At 32.9% G+C, this 21,815-nt stretch overlaps 1 protein-coding gene across 1 annotated transcript in view; it reads left to right on the top strand.

The window, feature by feature from the left end:
• Vps13b (vacuolar protein sorting 13 homolog B) overlaps positions 1 to 21,815 on the top strand; it is a 720,349-nt gene that overhangs the window by 295,163 nt on the left and 403,371 nt on the right. The window contains exons 20-21 of the mRNA XM_077801386.1: positions 9,121 to 9,230; positions 16,132 to 16,279. Coding sequence (XP_077657512.1) covers positions 9,121 to 9,230; positions 16,132 to 16,279 — 258 coding nt within the window. The remainder of the gene's footprint in view (positions 1 to 9,120; positions 9,231 to 16,131; positions 16,280 to 21,815) is intronic.

The raw sequence follows: 21,815 nt of genomic DNA, 5'->3' as shown, positions 1-21,815 counted from the left end.
AATTTTCTAATTTGTCTTAAAGAAAAAATATATAATATGTATGATTTCTAAAAAAAATCGCGTTAATAAATGTGGATGAATATAAAGGATAGGAAGAACAAATGCTGTAGGTATTGTAATGGAAGATATTTTATATTTTCAACAGTAAACAATAATACTAGATATGAGTCCTCCATGTAATTTAAAAAATGCATGAAGTATCTTTTTAAAAGAAATTTAAACTTCTACAGTTTATTATATCAGTCAGTCTTGATATTTGTAATAAAATTAAAGAACAATTTGAATGTAAACTTAAACTATAGAGGTAGTCTAAATCAGTACATGCTCAGTTTAACATAAAAGTTATGCAATAAAAACTCTGCCCATTTTAATTGAAAAGTATGGCCAGCATATTAGGAATCAGTACATTACCAAAACCTTGATTTACTAAACTACAAATGGGAGCCACATTTTTTTTTCTTTCAAAAACATGGTATTGTAGATGTGAAAATATTAATAACTAAGAATTTATGGACTTTCTAATTTCTGTAATTATTTATTATTGTAAGCAAAAACAACTGAAATGGGAGCAGACCTCAGAGGATCAGTAAGCTGTCTTTATTAGGCAGTGGTGGAATGGCACATTTTCAGGGGAGAAATGGCAACTGGTTACAAGAGGGGTCTATTGTTTATAGGTTTTAATGAGAATTATTCATAGCAGAATGTTTAGTATGACTCTCATTAGAGACTTGGGCAGTCAGGAAACTAGTTGTGCAGGTTCAAAGTCTAAATCAGGAAAATACTTGTACAAGTTTGAAACCCATTGTTACTGAGATGAAAGTCCAGAATCCAGAACCCATTCTTTGCCTTCTCCACCCAAGACTCATGTTGCTGGGAAAGGATAAAAGTCCAGAGCCCAATGTTTGACTTCTTTCTCCCTGGAGTTGCTATTCCATATCCATTAATTATTATTATAATAATTATTTAGGTACCAGGGATTGAACCCAGGGGTGCTTAACCACTGAGTCACACCCCAACCCTTTTTATATATTTATTTATTTTTATTTAGAGACAAGTTCTGACCATATTGCTTAGGGCCTTGCTAAGTTGCTGAGGCTGGCTTTTTGAACTTGTCATACTCCTGCATCAGCCTCTTGAGCTCTTGAGATTACAGGCATGCATCACCACACATGGCTTATTTCTGATTATACATTTTTCATGGACTTTTGCTATCTTGCATATGATCTCCTGGAAAGTATAAAAGGTTATGTAGATAATTTGTTACATAATTTGCAAAATTGAGAATAGTTGCATCACTGACAGAAGGAAGGGGATTACAGTGAGAGCCAATTTTGATAAGCAAGTTGAGTTTTTATCCCCTTTCAAAAGGTTTTTCTGGACAGGTTATGTATACCTTACTCTGAAGGATACTGGTCTTCATTTCTGGAAGGTGTTTATTAGTGTATCATTGTCTGCATCACAATGGGAAATTATTGTCTTTTGAGGAAAATCAGTACTCTCAATTCTTTTATTCTCTGTTCTGCTATATCAAGGCAGTAATGCTTATGCTTACAGGCTTTGTGGAGACAATGTTGGGTTGAATTGCTAGGTATAGGAAACTTAAACAAGTTACCATCTCTCACTAATTCTCAGTTTTCACTTTTATAAAATGAAATTGTTAATACCTATCTTACAATAATCAGCACCAGTAAGTAATGGCTATTTCATGGTATCACCAGAAAAGAATTTCAGAATTATCTTTCCAGAGTCTTATTAGAAGGTCCAGTAGACAGTTAGCTATGTTATTGAGGAATTGGTAGGCATTTAGTTTCTCAAAGTACCTCAAATAAAAATGTGTATATTTCTTTTTGTAGGATTTGACAATTTATTTTTAATGAAAGGTCAGGTCATAAATATTTTATGCTTTTGTATTCTTTGTTGCAACTACTCAGCTCAGCTGTTATAGCTGGACAGCAGCCATAAAGAAGAAGTAAATAAATGAGTGTTGCTACATTCCAATAAAACTTTATTTATAGACATTCACTTGAATTTCATGTGATTTAAACTAGTCTTACAGTTATGCTTTTGCTTTGTTTCTATTTAAAATATAAAAGTCATTCTTCATTTGCAATCAGATGGCATACCGATTATGCACAGTACAGTCTGTTGATTCCTTTCTTACAGTAAAAGATGTGGAAGCAAGATAGCAAACAAGGTATCAGAACATTAGGGACATCATCTCACATATATGAGTAATAGTAGAATTGTACTTCTGATTCCAGTATAAACACTCTGATTTTGATTAAGAAAGCTTTTAGAGAAAAATATCATCCATAATTGTCATCTTGAATCCACAGGTTATTAGATTAGTCCTTCTCACCAATGGGTGACTGATGTATAAAATTATTCATCTATATCTTGGGGGAGACTAGTACTTCTCCTTCTGTCAACTCATAGAGACATAAATAAATGTATGTAGGGAGGTATGCTATTTGGTATGGTTCCCTTTGGATGAATGGATGGATTGATGGATGGTTTTCATTTCCTGGATATGCTTAGCAGAGCATTGCCTTCCTTCCCTGACATTAAGTCACAGAAATTACTATGTATATTGGATAAATATAGAAGTCAGCATCCTCAAGGACCTCCTACATTAAGTCCTTTTTGATTAAAATATACCCTTCTATATTTCCTATCTTTCTTTTTTTTCTTTTATGGTACTGCATTATAGTTGTATGTATTGGTGGGATATGGTATTATATATTTGTACATTCAACAATAGAACAGTATAGTTTGGCCAATATCCTTCCTCAGTTCCTCCACTCCCTTACCACCTCTTTTGTCTATTCTCCTAATCTCCCTTTGCTTTTCATGTGATCATACCCACCCAGCATGTTTTCCTGGAAAGTATTCCTTTTTTTTTTTTGCTTCTTTTTAGTTATATGTGACAGTAGAATCCATTTTATCATAATTCAACAAACATGGAATATGTCTTCTTCTTATTTAGACCCCAGTACCTTTCCTTCCCTTTTCCTCTTCCCATTTCTTGCTCCCTTCCCTTTACTGATCTTTCTGCCATTTACCCATAGTTACTTATTTTTTTAAAAAATTAATTTCTTATGGATATCACCATGATAAGATTCGCTGTGGTTTATTTATATGTGTACAAAGGAAAATTAATGTCAGATTCATTCATTCACTCTTTCCTTTTCCCATTTCTCCTTCTTCCCTTCATTTTCCTTTGTCTACTCCACTGAACTTCTAAAATACCCGCTTTGTGTAAGTTAGCTTCCACATATCAGAGAAAACATTTGACTTTTGGTTTTGGGGGATTGACTTATTTTCTGTGAGCATGATAGCCTCCAGATCCATCCATTTACTGGCAGATGTCATAAAATCATTCTTCTTTGTGCCTGTGTAACACTCTAGTGTGCGTGTGTGACATTTTCTTTATCCATTCATCTGTTGAAGGGTACCTAGGTTGGCCCCATAGTTTAGCTGTTGTGAATTATGCTGGTATAAACATTGATGTGGCTATGTCACTGTAGTATGCTGATTTTAACTCCTTTGGAGACATACTGAGGAGTGGGATAACTGGGTCACATGGTAGATTCCTTCCTATTACCTCTCATTTTAATACTACTCGGTCTTCATTTCCTGAATGTGCTTAGTGGAACATTGCCTCCCTTCCCTACCACTGCGTCTTTTTATGTCTTTCTCTTAGAAGGAAGATTGTTTCATAAGATTGATTACTTTAGATAAATAATTCAGCAAATTTTGATGCTCTTACATGACCCCTCTAGTTATAGGAAAAGTCAAGCCAGACGTTTATTCTTGGGTCTTCATGTAATTTCATCACATTAACAAATATTTTAGGGAAGTAGATTTAGAAGCAGTTATCCCTCAATACGTGTTATGTGAAACTTTATAACCAGAGTAGTCACAAAACAATAATAATATAGTAAAAATATTAGTACAATTAGATCTCCACTAACATTTATAAACAACATCATTATCAGTGTAAACTTTAGTGCTGGGGTTTATAATTTGTTTAAAATATACATCATTGGAGGACAATAAGTGTGATCAGTTTCATCAAAATTAAAAATATTAAACAGTGTGTAACCTTTTTCATCATTCTCCACCCTACCTTTTTAAAAACAGTAAAATGTCTTTATTGTGCAAAAGCAATGCACTTCTGTGAGTTTTTCATTCAGTCTTTTCATTAAAATCATCACATATTGCAAAAGATTTCTCTTTAATTGTGAGAAAGCTGATAACTTCAATATGAGCTGAGAAAAACTGTATCTGATTCAACACAACAGGACCTTTGGGTTATAGACTGTTCTCATTGCTCTATATACCCATCACAATCAAGCAAAGTTGCTTTAAAGCAATATAAATAATAGTTGGGTGTAGTGGTACACACTGGTAATCTCAGCAACTGAGGCTGAGGTAGTGTGATAGTAATTTTGAAGCCAGACAGGGCAATTTAGTGAGGCCCTGTTTTAAAAAGAACTAGTGGTGTAGCTCATTGGTTAAAACTCCCCTTCATTCAATTCTTAGTTACTTCTCAGCCCTGTGAAAAAAATACAAATTACAGTATAGCAGAGTGTTTAAATTGAGGCTTTGAGCTTAAAATAAGTAGATATTGAATTATACATTAAACTAGAAAAAATATCAATTTTTTGAAAAAAAAAAGTTCATTATAGCAAACATCTAATGCTTGCTGTGTAGCATTAGAGTAGGAAGAAAATGTTAATAGAGATGAAACTAAAAGAAGACATGAAAGCTATAAAATGGCTTCCAGTAAAAATTGAGAGAAAAGGTGGCTGGTGTTGTGGCACATACCTGAGATAATAGCTACTTGCTAGGATTACAGGTTCCATGCCAGCTTGTTCAACATAATGATATTCTGTCTCAAAAATAGTAAATCTGTGGGGGTGGCTGGGGGAGTGGCAAAGCATACATAAGGATATGCACCAGAGCTGTAGATTTATAATATGTATTTTAGTAAGATCCCCCAGGTGAGTCCTTGTGTACATTTAAGTTTGAAAAGTACCATCCTAAACTACCATTTCTGATTTTATTTTCTCTTTAGATCCTCCACCATTCTTAACTTCTCCACCTACTTTAAACCCTCTTCATTGATGATGACTTTGTTTCCTGTAAGACTGAGAAAGACACCTTCACACAACCAGTTACTTCCCTTTCATTATCTGTTGCTGTACTTTGCCTTCCTGTTACTATAGAAAAACTAGCCATGTTTCTCTCTAAAGCTTGTTTACTCTATTCCATCTCTTCCAGGATCAGTACTTATACTTTTGGGGCATCCAAACTTCCCTCTTTGCTGGATCATGTAAATATTCTGTATTTTCTCTCTTATCTCAAAAAAGAAACAAAAACTTTCCTTGGAACTCACTTTCTTCTCACCAGCTACCACATTTCTTTACCCTCTTTGCATATTGCCTTCTCAAAATATTGTCTATACTCTGTCTCCATTTCTTCTTCTGTTTCTAAACTCATCTATACCAGTTTTTGCTCCCCCTATCCCACTGAAACTCCTTTGTCCAAGTTACCAGGTAGTTAATAATTCAATTGGCAGTTCTCAATCCTTATTTTATCCAACTGGCAGCCATTTTGACAAAGTTGATCACTGTCTTCTTTGAAACAATTGCTTCCACATGCTGCTTCTCTTGAATTTCCTTCTACTTCCCTGAATGCTTGTCTGGAATATCCTAGAAACCTGAAAGCCCCAAAATCAAGCTGATGGAAGCATTGGTGTCTATTGAGGACTGCTGTCTGCTTCCAAGTTGGCATCTTGTTGGTGCATCTTCTGTAGAGGAAGAAATGATGAATCCTCACATGCCAGAAGAGAATGCTTCCTTCAACCTTTAGCTATTTTATAAGGAGCTATTGCATTTGTATGGATGGAGCCCTCTTGAGTTATTCACTTTTCAGAAGTCTCTACTTCTTAATACCACTACAGTAGGGATTAGGAGTTTTGGAGAGGATATATGCAAACTATAACATTGCATATATCTGTGGAAGCAACTGCACAATTCAAGATAGAAGACATCAGCCTATTGTTTTCATTTTTGTAATTCCTCCTAATTTCCTTTATGACTTAGATTATTTTTAATTCTACAAGTCACTTGAAAATTTGTATTACATGATCCTTTCTGTTTTTGAATGAAGATACAATTATCGCTAAGTGCTAGTTTAGAAATCTATAGCTGCAATATGAAATAGAAATGTGATGCAACCCCATGTGTACTTTTTAAAAAGTAATTTTATATATTTATTGTATGCAACATGTTATTTTGAAATGTGTACATTGTTTATTGCTTTTTATTGACATGTATTACTTTTTTATTTATGTCTTTAGTTGTTTATTTTATTGACTTATTTATATGCAGTGCTGAGAATTGAATCCAGTGCCTCACACATGCTAGGCAAGTGTTCTACCACTGAACCATAACCCAAGCCCCATACCTTTTTTTATATATAGCACAAATTGATTATTTACTCATCTGTTGATGACTGGTTAGTTTCCAGATCTTAGCTGTTATAACTAACAACAAACATTTATTAGAGTGTCTTATATAGGTAGTTGTTTTGTTGTTATACATGTCATTTTCTTGTTTTCCATGGGTTATTCAAAATGTTCCCACCTTTTGTATTTAACAAATAGTACTAGGAAATATGAACATGTGTATGGATATATTTGAGTACTGGTTTCGGTTCTTTTTGATATATATCTAGGAGTGGAATTTCTGGGCTGTATGTTAATTCAATATTTAACTTTTTGAGGCATCACCAAAGTGTTTTTCACAGTAGCTGAACCATTTCTATTCCCATCAGCAGAGTGTGTGGATTCCTGTTTTTCCACATGCTCACCAACACTTACTTCTTACATTCTTTGTGATTGTTTTTTTTTAAGCTATCTTGATGGGTATGAAATTCTAAATCATGGTTTTGATTTGCATTGCTATAAGGATTAATAATAATGAGTAGTTTTTATATGGCTCTTGTTCATTTGTTTTTCTGTTGCTCTTTCCTCCCTTTGTTAAATACTTGAGGGAGATCCTTTGAAAATTTCTTCAGTTCTCTGAACATCTTGGTTCTCTTTCCTAAGAACTTGAACTACTCTGGTTTCCTAAAACTCAACTGTCTTCTCAGCATGGAGATATCTCTAGGCTTTGGATAGGTTCTTCTCTTGTACCATGTCCTAGAAATTCTCCCAAAGTTACAGTAAGAGGTGACAGTTTTGGGGCTCACTTATTTTGTTTTTCATATATTAGGGTCTCACAGTCTTTTTGGGCCCCATTTTCAGAATTTTTCATAACTTATGTGATATGATATAAAACATTATTTCCCAATATTTTGGTTGTTTGATATGGGAGAGTTAATATGGTTCTGTTATTCTATCTTGACCTGCTACAGACCCTTTTATCTTTAAAATGGAGAAAATTAAGGCCCAGAGTGTGCCAAATTCAGATAACCCTGTTTTTAAGTTCTGATGAATTCATTTTATCTTTTTCGTATACCGTTACCACCTTAGAGTTTATACTTTTATGCTTTGACACTCTATTGGCTTGAAGTAGGCAGAGTCTGGGTAGGTGAGTATAGGAGATAATCAGTTGGTTTTCTTTGTGAGGAGTTGTGGACATTGATTATTATTCACTTGGGAGCAGGGACTTTCTAATGAAAGTTGAATCTATACTATGACTAGTGTCAAAAACTAAAAACATTTCAACAAAGAAAATCATACATTTCAAAAGAAATCGACTGAGTAATACTTTATTTTAATGTGCTACATTTCCTCTTATTTGCAATAGAAATATTTGTTCTTTTTAGGAATGTTAGAAGACTTTGTGAGAGACATTTGTTTAGAAAAAAATTAATGTGCTTTTGATTAGGAAAGATTTAAAAACCCTTCATGAAGGAATCTTAACAACAATAAATGTTCAAAAAGGAATAATTTACATAAGAGCAAGTTCTTGTTTTTAATGAATGTACAGTGACATAATTAGAAGTGGACACCATGTCTCCAATTTACTCTTAAATGGCATCTCAAAAGAGATACCTGTCATGTTTATCATGGAACTATTTATAATAGCTGAGTTGTGGAGTCAGCCTAAATGCCCATAAACTCATAAATAGATAAGGAAAATGTGGTATATATACACAATGGAATAGCACTTAGTCATAGAGAAGGACTAAATTATATCATTTGGAGGAAAATGGATGCAAATGAAGATGATTATGTTAACCAGAATAAGCTACTTTCACACAAGTATCACATTTTTCCCTTGTAAAATCTGGCGGGGGGGGGGAGAAAAAAAGAGAGATGGCATGAAAGTAGAAAAAGGCCTATTGAAGAAGCAGTGAGGGTCAGAGAGATCAGTAGAAAGGTGTGGATTTGATCAAAGCATATTAAGTGCATTATGGAAATGCCATAAAGAGAACCATTAATTTGCACAATTAATAAGTGCTTATAATTAAAATGCAATTACCCTACATATCTATTAGCAATTATTTCCACTTTTCCCACTTGCCAGGCCTTGTGGCCACTAAGTCTCTTTTGTTCTCTGTGCTTTAACCTGTTCTGCCATTTTATGTAGGTACAATAATACATTACGTATTGTTTGGTGACTGGTTTATTTTATTTAGCATAAAGTTTGCAGGGTTTATCCATTTTATAGCATGAGGCAGTCAGTAGTTCATTTTTTTTGGAATGTGTAATATTCCAGTTTATAGATCTGCCATATTTTTGCAGCCATCAATTTATGAATATCTGTATTGTTTTTGCTATTATAAATTATGTTTATGAAAATTTAAGTACAACAATTTTGGTACACACTTGCTTTTCATTCTCTTTGGTTGTACCTAAGAAAGCATTTACTGGGTCATATTGTAAGTTTTTTTTTTTTTAATTTTGAGGGAATGCCATATTATTTTTCCAAAGTGATTGCTCAATTTTACTTTACTAACAGTGCTGTGTAAGGGTTTGAATTCCTGTGTCCTTACCAACACTAATTTAGTATCATTTTCTTTCAGCCATCTGACTTCTAAATTGATTCAAGCTTATTTCTTTTCATGAGGAATTATGAGAATTTTAAAATATTGTTTGTTTAGGTGCTGTACTTCTTTGTAGTATACAAGGACTTGCTGTGAATATTGACCCAATCTTATACACATGGCTCATCTATCAACCTCAGAAGCGAACAAGTAGACATATGTCACAGGTGAGTGATCTCTTTATCTTTAACTCTTAATGAGCAAATTGTTTCTGCAATTATTTAGTATAGTTATATAGTTATATATGTCTTTTCATTAGTTCTCCTTTTATGGATGTGCCGGAATTCTTTTTTTTTTTTTTTTGCCTTGCTCTACCTCTTTCAAACAATTCTGTTTCTTAATTTTATTCATAACAATTTCAGCTCTACAAAGAATTTCTTTGAATATTGAAGGAGCTTTCTGTACAATTGCTTATAAAACAGATTAATAAGAAACATTTAGGCAGCCTGTTTCATGGCCCAAATTTCCCTCATAGTATCTAATTGTTTGTTCATACAGAACATTGCTCAGTAAATATTAGGTTCTTTTAATGTGTTACCATTTCCTCTTCCTCTTTAGATGTTTTTAAACAAATATTCATTGAATGCTTAATATTGGAAATAGGATTGTTTGTACAAAACATTTCAGATATTCTTTTGTTTAAAAGGATACAAATTACACAGCAAGAAATAGGTAATTTTAATTTCAAGAATACTTAAATTTTTTGTATCAGAATACTTAAATGTAATTCTGGTAATTGATTTTATTATTCGTGTTTTAAAGTTGAAGACACTGATGTTTATTGAGCTTTACTTACCTACAGTCACTTGGTTATCAAATGACAGAACTGACAATTTTGGAGGCCATATTTATACTATACTGCACTTTATGTTGACATTGTTTTAATTTTGTATCGTTGTGTTTGAAGTAGTTTTGTATCCCCCCCTCACCTACCCTCCCTGTGATAATTAGTACTCATTGGTAGAAGAAAAATACATGATTTCATAATTATGTAATAATTAAAACATTTACTGAAACATACAATCCAAGGAGTATCTCTCTTTTCCTTCCTTCCTTCCTTCCCTCCTTCCCTTTCTTTCTGCTAGGGATTAAACCCAGGCCTTTGCTCAAGCTAAGCACATGCTATCTTGCTGACCTACATCACTGGTCCTCAAGGAGCATCTTTTAAGAGTATTTTTTCTTTACAATATCCCAATTCATTTGAAATTTCTGCCATCCTCATTCATGTATCATTCTTTCTTAAAATATTTACGGAATATTAGACTTTGTAGTAGGCACTGAATCTACAGAAATAGAAGTTATTGTTGAGAGTATTTCTTCTCCAGGAGTATTTATGGCATTTGACAATATTAAGGAATATGGAAAAATCATGGTTACTATTTGCTATATAGATATATGTCCAAGATTATAAAAAGAAGGAGAAATGATTTTCCACAAACTGAGAACATGTGAATAGGAGGAATTAAAAAATAAGGTTAGCATCATAGGAGTAAACCATAGAGAGAAGGTTATTTCAGACTGAACTATTAGAGCAAAGACAAAGAAACTGCAAATTATGGCAAGGAGGAGTTAGTTTTATTTCTGAATTGAAATAAACTGTTCTTGTGGAGACTGATACAAAGGAGAACCAATTCCTAAAGAATTTTATTTATAATGCTATTTATTTGAGATTTTATCCTAAAATCTAAAAAGATATATTGAAAGGTGATATAAACATTTTGATTTTAGAAAGTTTACTCTTACAGAATATAGACGATGGATAATAGAGTAGTGAGACAAGTGGCAGGAACCATTGGAGAATAGTTTTCATTGTAAATCCTTGGTTAGTTTGTTTTTTTCTTTTTTTGGTAGTTGTTGTTGGTGGTGATTGTTTTTTAAGTGATACAGTTATTTCTAGCATAACATAGATATCCTCTAAAATGAATTTGAATGTTCTGGCAGCTTATTTAAGTAAATTAGACATTCATTTAATTGAAAGTTAAGCATATTCAAGGGCTTTTGTTTTTCATTTCCATTTTATTATATATTTTTTTTACTTTTAAAATTTAAATTTAAATTCTGTGTTCAAAATAATATCTTTGTTTAAAGAAAGCTAGTACATATCCATTATCCTTCTCACTCAGGGTTGCAAATAATATTGGAATAAAGATCTTCATATCTAAAACTTTGCATTCTTCTTTATTAAAAAGTATATTTTGGGGTTATGGCTCAGTGGTAGAGTGCTCACCTCACATGTGCAAGGCCCTGGGTTCGATCCTCAGCACCACATATAAATAAATAAAATAAAGTTAAAAAAAAAAGTATATTTTTAGGTATTGGGGTTGTGGCTCAGTGGTAAAGTGCTTGCCTGACATGTGTGAGGCACCAGGTTCAATCCTCAGCACCACATAAAAAAATAAACAATAAAGGTATTGTGTCTATCTACATCTAAAAATATTTTTTAAAGTATATTTTTAGAAGTGTAATTAGTAGTTGTATGCACATAGTTTGGCATTTTAAAGCTTACTTTAAGTTAGTTATAGTGCCAGATTGCTTTCAACATTACTCTTTTATCATAGTTCAGCAATAACCAAAAAGTTATTTCTAAAAATACTATTATAATTTTAATTTTTTATCATGTACAGTTGGGACAATAGCGTATTAAACAAGTTCCCTTCACCCATCTCTCTGATTTTTCAGCTGTTGACCATTCTTCTTTACTTTTAAATTCTCTTGGGTAAAAAGATTGCCAATATGCAATATTGGTAGAAATGTACAGAATGATTAGTTCAGTTGTGAGTGAAAATAAATACATTTGGGCAATATCTAATACCAGTGAAAATGGACATACCGTATAACCTCCAAATTCTACCTCTTTATATAGGTATGCTCTTAGACATTCATGTAAAGCTTTAGGAACCATCTACAAGACATCATTGCATATTCATAGTGTAAAGCTGGAAATAACCTAAATGCCTGTGAAGAAGTAGGGATAAAGCATGTCCTGTTCACATGACTTATTTACTAACATCTAATATTTCTTGGTATAATGTCTCAAAATTATGCTTAATGCAAAAGGAATTTCTCAAGGATATATGCAGTTTGAGAGCACTTGTATGTATTTTCCAAAATGAGCCTTAATAAATATGTGTGTGAGTGTATAGTTAAAAATAAATGTTAAAAACTAATTTGAAGAACTTGTACAAATAACATAATAATGATTGAATATGGGAGGATGTGGTAATATGATAAAATGTTAATAGCCATTGTTAATGCAGTAAAATAGGAATGTGGATATTATCTGATTCTTTTTTTTAATTATACAGAATTTATTTCCAAGATCTTCAAAGATTATTACAAATACTAAGTATCCTTCTAAAAGTATCCCAAATTAAATCAAAGGCACATCATCAAAGTCAAACCCTTGTGACATGAAGAATTCTTTTAGGTCATAATATTTTCACATTACTTTGTTTTCAATCATTTGCAATGTTCTGTATGTAGGTCCTACTTTAAACATTTTTTTAAAGGCATGAAATAATGTAGTATCTTTTTAAAAGTGCAACCACAACTATAAAGTAAAGGAACTTAAAAAGAGATCAAATCTGCTTCATACATAAAATGGGACAACCTAATATATATCATAACATGAATCTTTCTAAACAACACCTTTTGTGTTAAAACAATCTTCTTATTTAGAAAAAATCAAGGCATCATTCGATTAGTAAAGTCTATTCTTCCCCCACAATTTTATACTTTCTTGTCTTCATTTAGTAATTGTAAATTTATGATAGAACAAATTTTATTATAGTATAAAAATCTTAGGAACAACAAATTACAAATACTCCATTTTGTTTAATAAACAAAAGTGTATTCCTTCCTAAAATGTAAACATCCAGTTAATAAAACATACATGATATTCTAGGTATAGCAACACCAGTAACTCACTTATTAAAGAGGTGTATTTTGGTATATTTGGTGGTAAGGTTTTTATCTTAATACAAAGCACTTCTTCAGGAGAACCAAGCCATTATTACTTAAAACAATTCTATTTCTTCACTCAGTTTCCCTATTTGAGTAGAAAATCATTAATTTCTATAGAATTTTGTCTGTAAGATCAGGACACTGGAAAGGTCTGAAATATCTCAGTCATTTGGCTAAAGAAAAGTGTTTTCTTGAGACTTGGAGTCAGTCATTCGTGCTGGAAGGCATTTCTCAACAAACTTCTTCCAAGTCTTCAGAGTAAAAGGCAGGATCTGGGCTGGAACTCCGACCAGCAGAGCATCCTTACAGGCATTCTGCATGCAGTACTGCTGAAGCTCTGCTGCAGCCTGAGAGACCTTGATCCTCTCCACGCTGGCCTCCAGCTTGAGCTGCTCCACCAGGCTCTACAGGGAGCTCATGCTGGCTCTGGAAGACATGGCGGTGGCGGCGCTGGCTCTGAGGACAGCTGAGCCAGGCTGGGCTGAGTCGCTGGCCCCTTATCTGGTTCTTTATAAGCCTCTTTTGATAATAATAAATTATAGGGGACTGCGGTTGTGGCTCAGCAGTAGAGTGCTTGTCCAGCACGTGCAGGGCCCTGGGTTCGATCCTCAGCACCACATAAAAATAAATAAATAATATAAAGGTATTATGTCCAGCCACAACCAAAAAATAAATATTTAAAAAAAATAAATTACAAAAACGGGAAGTCTGAAAAGCTTTAGGTAGTACATTGATGGGGAAGGGATAGGACAGATCTGGGGCCAGTATCCAACAGAAATTTTGAGGAATCTGCTGTATCATTCCAAGTGAAGCAATCGAAAGTAACTAAATATAAATATTGCTTCTTTTGATATTTTTGACTGGTATAACCATATTCCAGAACAGTAGAAGGAAACACTTGTCTAACTTCTTTTCCTGTATCATGTTCCTATATTAGCAGTCATTCAGTATTGAATGAGTATTCAATATTGAGGCTTTGTTGGGTACCATTATAGGTATTTTATATACAGCCATTTACAAGACATACAAGAGCATTACTCTCAAGAGTTTTTGATTTTCATGTAAGTAAAAAAACACTCAAAATTTCAGTCACCCAAAGACATTTTGGTATTGTTGTTGGGTATCATCACTACCATGGCTTTTATTAATCTTTCAGCTGCAGTGCTTGAGTTCCATGTCACACTACATAATACATAAATTTTCTAATTTAATCCTGAACTTGATTATAATTTCCTATAGTGCTTGGTTATACTCTAGGAATGTAAATGATGGACAGAATTTAAGGGATTATGAAGTCACTATTGGAACATAAAGTAATTTTCTAGTAAATATGCCCGCCCCCCTATTTTATAAATGAGGACTTGTAAATGATTGAAATTTGTGATGTGCTGAATATATCTCACGTAGGTCTTAAAAGCTGTTTCCTATTTATATTTGTTTTAAGTATTGTTTGACTAAAGTCTCAGTAAAGCTGCAATTTAAAATATTAAATATATTATTAAATATAATACATTTTAAATGTTATTATATTTAAATATATAAATAATCATTTCATTTTCCTATTTTCAAATTTCTTATCATTTTGCCAGTCCATTTAGCAACTTATAAGATAATTTGCCATTCCCCCTCATTTCTATGGTGAATGGCAAATTATCTTACATCTCATATGTACCTGTAAACTTTATTCTTTGTGATGTTGAGAATAACACTAGACTCACTGCATCATGACCAGTGCCTGTCAGGTGCAGCTGTATTTCAAGCTCTGATATAGCCATCCTACAGTTATCATTTGTTGTTTCCCAAGTTGCAAATGTTTTTCTGTTATGGCTAAAACCTAACATTTGATGATTGTTTTCCACCCAGTTCCACATTGATCTTTGATCCTACAGAAAACTGAAAAATGCCCCCGCTTTTGCCAAAAATATGACAAAATTATTTGGGGAGTCATCAGCAATAACACCAGACTTTATTTCAATAACCAAAGATGAAACAGCTGCTTTATTGTCAAGCTCAGCACTCATGCATTCAACATAGAATCATAATGTTTTCCAGCTTTGTGTAACTGTAGATATTTTTCTTTGCTTTCTAAATATGCTATGGTTATCCTTTGTCAGATAATATTATATATACACATATATAGATATATTTCTTAGTGTGTCTTAAAAATAGGACTGTTCATATAAACATAAATAATTATTTTATAAATTGTGTTCCAAAACTATCATTTTACAATAACATTCCATTTGTTTGGAGTTGTAATTTCCCAAGGAAATTTGATTTTACCATTTTTTGATTTTGATTTTGATTTTACCATTCCATATTAGCATCATATTTCTTATTACTGCTTATTTTAACTGAGTACTTGCAATCTCTTATGGTTTTCACATAGAATTAATAACCATGATTTGAAAATATTAAATGGAAAATTCTAGAAATAAAAATGCTTAAGTTTAAATATCTTATGTGTCGTAATTATTATGTTTTTATTGTTATCTGTTATTCATAGTTTAAAATTAAACTTTATTATAATTTTATGTATAGGAAAAAATAGTACAGTTGTTCCTCAAATATACATGAGGGATTGACTTCAGGATTACCCCCCTTACCAAAATCTTCCCTTATATAAAATGATGTAATATTTGCATATAACCTTCACACATTCTTTTGTATACTTTATATCATCGATGGATTATTTATAGTACCTAAAAAATGTAAATGATTATAAATATGTTTTGTTTAGTAATATGATATTAAAAAAAGGTGTGTTACATGATCAGTAGAGGTAGTTTTTTTCTGTAAATATTTTTGACCCATGTTTGGTTGAACCTATACATGTAGAACCCATGGATATGGAGAGCCAAGATTTGGGACTATGGTCAGTGTCATACATTCACTGGGAATCTTGGAATATATTCCCTGAGGATGGAGGCGCCTGCTATATAAGAAACAAAGAAGGAGGTGAAGGAAACAAGGGGAAAATGATTTAAAATATTTTATTAAGTTGTCAGCCCCATATTGTAAAGGATTGTCCTCAAGGATGCAGTGTTTAGCCTTCCCTTCTTAAGAAAGGCAATAATACCCCCATCCCCATTTTGGCTCTTTCAGCAACCTGTGGTAGCTGTTCCTCTTGTTATGCCAATTAGCAGAAGGAAGGAGGATGAACTGTCTGTTGGAAGTGCACCCATGGCAAAACAGCAGTCATATCAGGCCTCTGAATATGCCAGCAGCCCTATAAAAACAAAAACAATAACAGGTATGTGTGAAGAACTTTAAAGGGTCTTTGGTTTTACTGTGCTTCTAAACAAGTTAGCCCACCTGGATTTTATGGATGCTGGCTGAAGTAATGATACTCCAGGGATGAAGAGAATGGACTTTGTTATGTACATTAGCAAAAATCCCAGTAGTAGCATTGTTTTCTCTTAGTGTTCTAAACCCAGTTCCTACAGGGCCAGGTTATACCTATATATGGTGGTTTATGTTACTGGAGAGGGATCTTAAATTTAAGGAGCTGAACATTTTATAATGATAGAAAGCATGCATGCCCTTTCCTCTGATGGGAGGTTTTATGTCTACTTTTCAAGACTCTAAGCACAATTGCCCTCTTTTTTCAGAAAGGCAGATGGCATCTCTGTTTGCTGAGACTGTTCACTATTCAGATATCCTGAAAACACAGTTAGGAAGAAAAGCCAGTGTCTGTTTTTAGAAAATAAGCAGAAACACAAGCAACCCCACAGAGCATTGTCTCCTAAGAGTATTGTTCTATTTTTAAGTGATTTTTGTGGGGAGAGTACCAGGGATTGAACTCAGGGGCACTTAGGCACTGATCCACATCCCCAGCCCTATTTCATATTTTATTTAGAGACAGCTCTCATTGAGTTGCTTAGTGCCTAGATATTGCTGAGACTGGGTTTGAACTCATGGTCCTCTTTTTCTCAGCCTCCTGAACCGCTGGGATTACAGGCAAGCACCACCATTCCAGACTAAGTGAATTCTTGAAAACCACTATACAATGTACACAATATTCTTTTCTATTTTTTCTCTCAAATTGAGAGCTAGATCACTTATGCATATGTAAAGTACAAGTAGTTTTCCATAAAATGGTTCATTGACTTTTGTATAATAAGGAGTGTAGTTTATGATTGCATTGTCAGTGTTCTTTCTCTTTAATTTCTGGTCTTTATGATGATGGGCCACCTTTCTTCAGTTAATTTTATGTTTTTCTTTAAATGTTTAGCTTTGTTTTATATTATTCAGATATTCCCAGCCACATTGATAAAGATTTAAATTGCAAAAAATCAGTACCAGGGCTGGGGATGTGGCTCAAGCGGTAGCGCGCTCGCCTGACATGCGTGCGGCCCCGGTTCGATCCTCAGCACCACATACAAACAAAGATGTTGTGTCTGCCGATAACTAAAAAATAAATATTAAAATTCTCTCTCTCTCTCTCTCTCTCTCTCTCTCTAAAAAAAAAAAAAAATCAGTACCAGTCGTTGAGTGTTTGTGATGGGCAAGGCTCTGTGTTAAGTAAGATTGAGTGCATAAACAAGATATGATCCCTTTCTTAAGGAATTTAAATTGATTGTGTACATGAGGAAAGTCATGCCAACAAAATGTTTAAGAGGAGGAGTTAGACTTCTACCTGTCAATACCCATGATATCTTTACTATGTTGATATTTTATTTACAATTGATTAAAATGTGTATACTCAGTATTGAATCATTGAAAGAAAAGCAGAATGTTCTCTCTGGTAAGTGGATGTTGATCCATAATGTGAGGACATGGGAAAAATGGAGGAACTTTGGAGCATAGGGGACGGGGGAGGGAGAGGAGGGGAGGGGTCGTGGGGATGGGATAGATGGTGGAATGAGATAGACATTATTACCCTAGGTACATGTATGACTGCATATATGGTGGGACACTACATCATGTACAACCATAGAAATGTAAAGTTGTGCTGCAATTGTGTACAATGAATCAAAAAGCATTCTGCTGTCATATATACCTAATTAAAAAAAGAAAGAGTACAGATGATAGAAAATAATTAGAAAGTAGTTAGTTTTGATGTATTATCTTTGCTTTAATAAAATTCATTTACTTAAAAATGTACACAATTAAAAAAAATAACTTTATGTATACATATCAACCATTTGTTTTTATCTCGTCTTACCATTTAGTCCTGTTCTTTAGATCACATTTGATAATTGACTTAAAATAATTGCTAAGGATGATTAATGATTATGGAAAATGTTTGTAAATGAAAATACAAAATATAGAATTATATAAAACTCATAAATTTTGAGATGCACCTGCATATGCATGGAAAAATTTTATGTTTAAATTCATATCAGTCATATCAATTAACAAATGGTATCAGTTGTCTAAGAATTACTTCCTTTACTATACATCTTCATGTTTTTATAAGAATTTAATAATGATTTTTTTCAGTGAGGAAAAGAATAAAAGCAAAAACTCTAATTTCCTATTGTTAATCATTATTTTCTCTCTATGAAAGCATAAACAATGTCTGTAATAGAGATGAAAATATTAAAAAGTAGGATACTCCTCAACTGACAATTTAAACTGTTAAAAAAATTATATCTCAGTTGTAAAGAAGTGGAAAACTACTCCACCCCCCCAGAGAAACTAGCCAATAGAAATAGAGAAATGATATACATAGTAGAATTAGCAGGTTCATTAAATATTTACTAAATATTTACATGTAAAACAGGTATGATAACCATGTTGAAGGATTCAACATGGATATATTGAGGAAGAAATGGAAGGCATCAAAAGGACCCAGACCTAACTCTAGATATGAGAGAGACAATATCCACAATTTAAAAAATAATGCAGTAAAGCTAGAAGTACTTTAGACATCAAGGAAGGAGAAATTGGCAGACCTGAAAACAAAGTGATAGAAACATGCCAAAATAAAGCATCAGAATAATAATGGGGGGAAAAATGTACAGAGTCATAGTGATCTTTGAGATAGGTCAATTAATTTATTCATGGTTAAAAAGATGTTTAATGAGAATTTTGAAAAAATGATAGTGCCATAATATAGTAGGCTTTCAATGGTTATTCTTTTGATCTATTCCAGTTTACTCGTGTACTGTTTCCTCTGTAATACCTTCACAGTGCCTTTTTTTAAAAAATCAAGGATATATTCTAAATTTGCATTCCATTCCCATAGCATTAGGATAGTGAAGAATTTTCATCAGAGTTCACAAGATGGATACTCCTGAGAAACACCTTATGTGTATCACGAGCATTGGTATCACATTAATGGTGCACAGTTAAGTTCCTAGATGATCCTCAAAAATGAAACACAGCTGATATTTTTTCCCTTGATATGTCCTTAAATATATTCCAGAGTCATTGATACTTCTATCAAAGTAAAACAAATATATGTTTCAAAGTTTATTCAGGTTCATAGAAAAATCCCTCTTAAGATTATCTAGTTTTGAAAGATAATGAAAAATCTGTTAACAGGTAATTTGTTTACATTATGGATAGTGAAGCATTTCTTACTCTTCTTTCTCCTCTTACAGAATCTTTTGCAAATGAGCTTTGATTATTTGGTAGAATCTTTTGACTATATTTTTTAACCTTATTTTAAAATTTAGTGTTTTAAGTCTAAGGAATAGTTTCATAATATGGCTGTATAAATTAGGATTGATTTAAATTTGTCTGAATAATTCTGAAAACTCTAAATATCAGTGGTTTAAACAAGATTGAATTTTATTTCTCTCACATGAAAGTTTGAATAGACACCTCAAAACTATTATGGTACTCTAAAATCATGATTCCAGATAGTCTCTTATTTCACTGTGGGTGGCCTCCATTGTCAGGCTTGCCTTATGATCTATGATGACTTTTTTATTTATTAATACAGTGAATTTCAGTGAGCAGAAACAAGAAAAGATGCCTACTTTTTATTTCTTTAAATACTCCCTGTGCCCCATTTTTGTTTTTATACTTTTGACCAGAAGCTTGTCACATGATTATATTTACCTGCCTAAGGATCCTAGGGATGTATTCTTTATTCTGTATTGCGTCACACCAATAGTTAATCATCTAACCAATAGTTAATCATCTGGCTAATATTTGTTCTGAGAAAGAAGGGGAAAGTATGTGTTAGAGGTCTTTTATTAGTCTTTGCCACAGTAACTTAAAATGGACTGTAATAAGCTAAATTTTGGAATAAAATTAGGAGAAAAAAATCTTCCTTTTAAAGAGGCTATCAGAAGACAAATCTGATAAAAATGCTTTCATGCTTGAAGTGTTGCTTAGATTTTTTGCAATATGAAATAAATGTTTGAGGCCTGGGATTGTGGCTCAGCGGTAGAGTGCTCGCCTGGCATTGTGTTGTGTCCATCTACACCTAAAAAATAAATATAAAAAATAAATAAACAAACAAACAAATAAATAAGTGTTTGAGAGTCATCCTATGTGGACATACTGGAATTCATGATGGAGGAGACTTAGAAGCATCATTATAAGAAGTAGGTAACATAGCAACAAATTTATATCAGACAGTTAAAAAGACTTTTTAAAGAAGGTGAGTAACAGTGATGCACTACACAATCTTCAGAAACAGCAAGTCCATAAAAATAGGCTCTTAGGGGCCGGGCTTGTGGCTCAGTGGTAGAGTGCTTGCCTCAAACAGGTGAGATACTGGGTTCAATCCTCAGCTCTGCGTATAAATACATAAGTAAAATATAGATCCACTGACTACCAAACAATGAATTTTAAAAAATAGGCTCTTACTATGAGGTCAGTTGACCATAGGAACTTTAGATGCTAGGGAATTGACGAGGGGAATGGTTTGTATATAATGCTCTTTCATGAAATGTTACTGTTTGGACAGTTGGGTATGTCTGTAGGTATAGAGAAGAAGAAGAGGAGAAAAGGCAAATTAAAGATAAAGTCAAGTCATGATTATGTGATAGTTTATACTGTGAGGTCACAAATAAATAGGATAATAAAATCTGATGCAAAGATACAGAGTTTAATGTTTGAGAGAATGACTTCTTTTGAGACAAGGTTAAGAAGGTAACACTATATATCATTGTAGATCAGATTAGTTATTTTTCTTTTCACAAACACATATTTATGTAGGGTATTGTTTTTCTTGCACTGTTTAAGAGAATGTTAGAGAACAGGAAATGTGTAATTACAAAAGTAAGACTTTTTATTTTAAATGAGATTTTTTAGTGCAACAGTATGGATCAGCAAATGCAAAATAAAACTCATCAGAGTAAAAATGCTTATGGTAATTATGTACTTTGGATGAACTCATTGTCTAATAAATTAGTATCATCTTTCTTTCAAAAATCAATCTGGGATAATTTTTAAAAATCTGACTTCAGGGACTGGGGTTGTGGCTTAGTGGTAGAGCACTTGCCTAGCACGTGGGAGGCACTGAGTTCAATCCTCAGCACCACATAAAAATAAACAAATAAGGGTGTTGTGTCCATATACAACTAAAAAAATTTAAAAAAATCTTACTGCAACTAAATAAAACAGTCCTTATTTTTTATTATATGTTAAATATGACTTTTAAAGTCTTAAATCACGCATAGATTGTAGGAGTGGTCATATTACATTTTTTTAATACTGGTTCATGCCTATACAATCACTAACCAGTTTTGTTATTGTTTAGGTAACTAAACTCTCAAGTAGCCCTTTATTTTATATATATATACGGAGTATATTCAGTATATCAAAGCAAAACATGATATTACACTGCTATTTTTCATCAAGGTATATATTATTCCAAGTTTTAA

This window comes from Urocitellus parryii, chromosome 7 (genome assembly GCF_045843805.1).
Source record: "Urocitellus parryii isolate mUroPar1 chromosome 7, mUroPar1.hap1, whole genome shotgun sequence".
Lineage (NCBI taxonomy): Eukaryota > Metazoa > Chordata > Mammalia > Rodentia > Sciuridae > Urocitellus > Urocitellus parryii.
The sequence above is the reverse complement of the archived record's forward strand: the minus strand, read 5'-3'. Positions and strand labels throughout refer to the sequence as shown.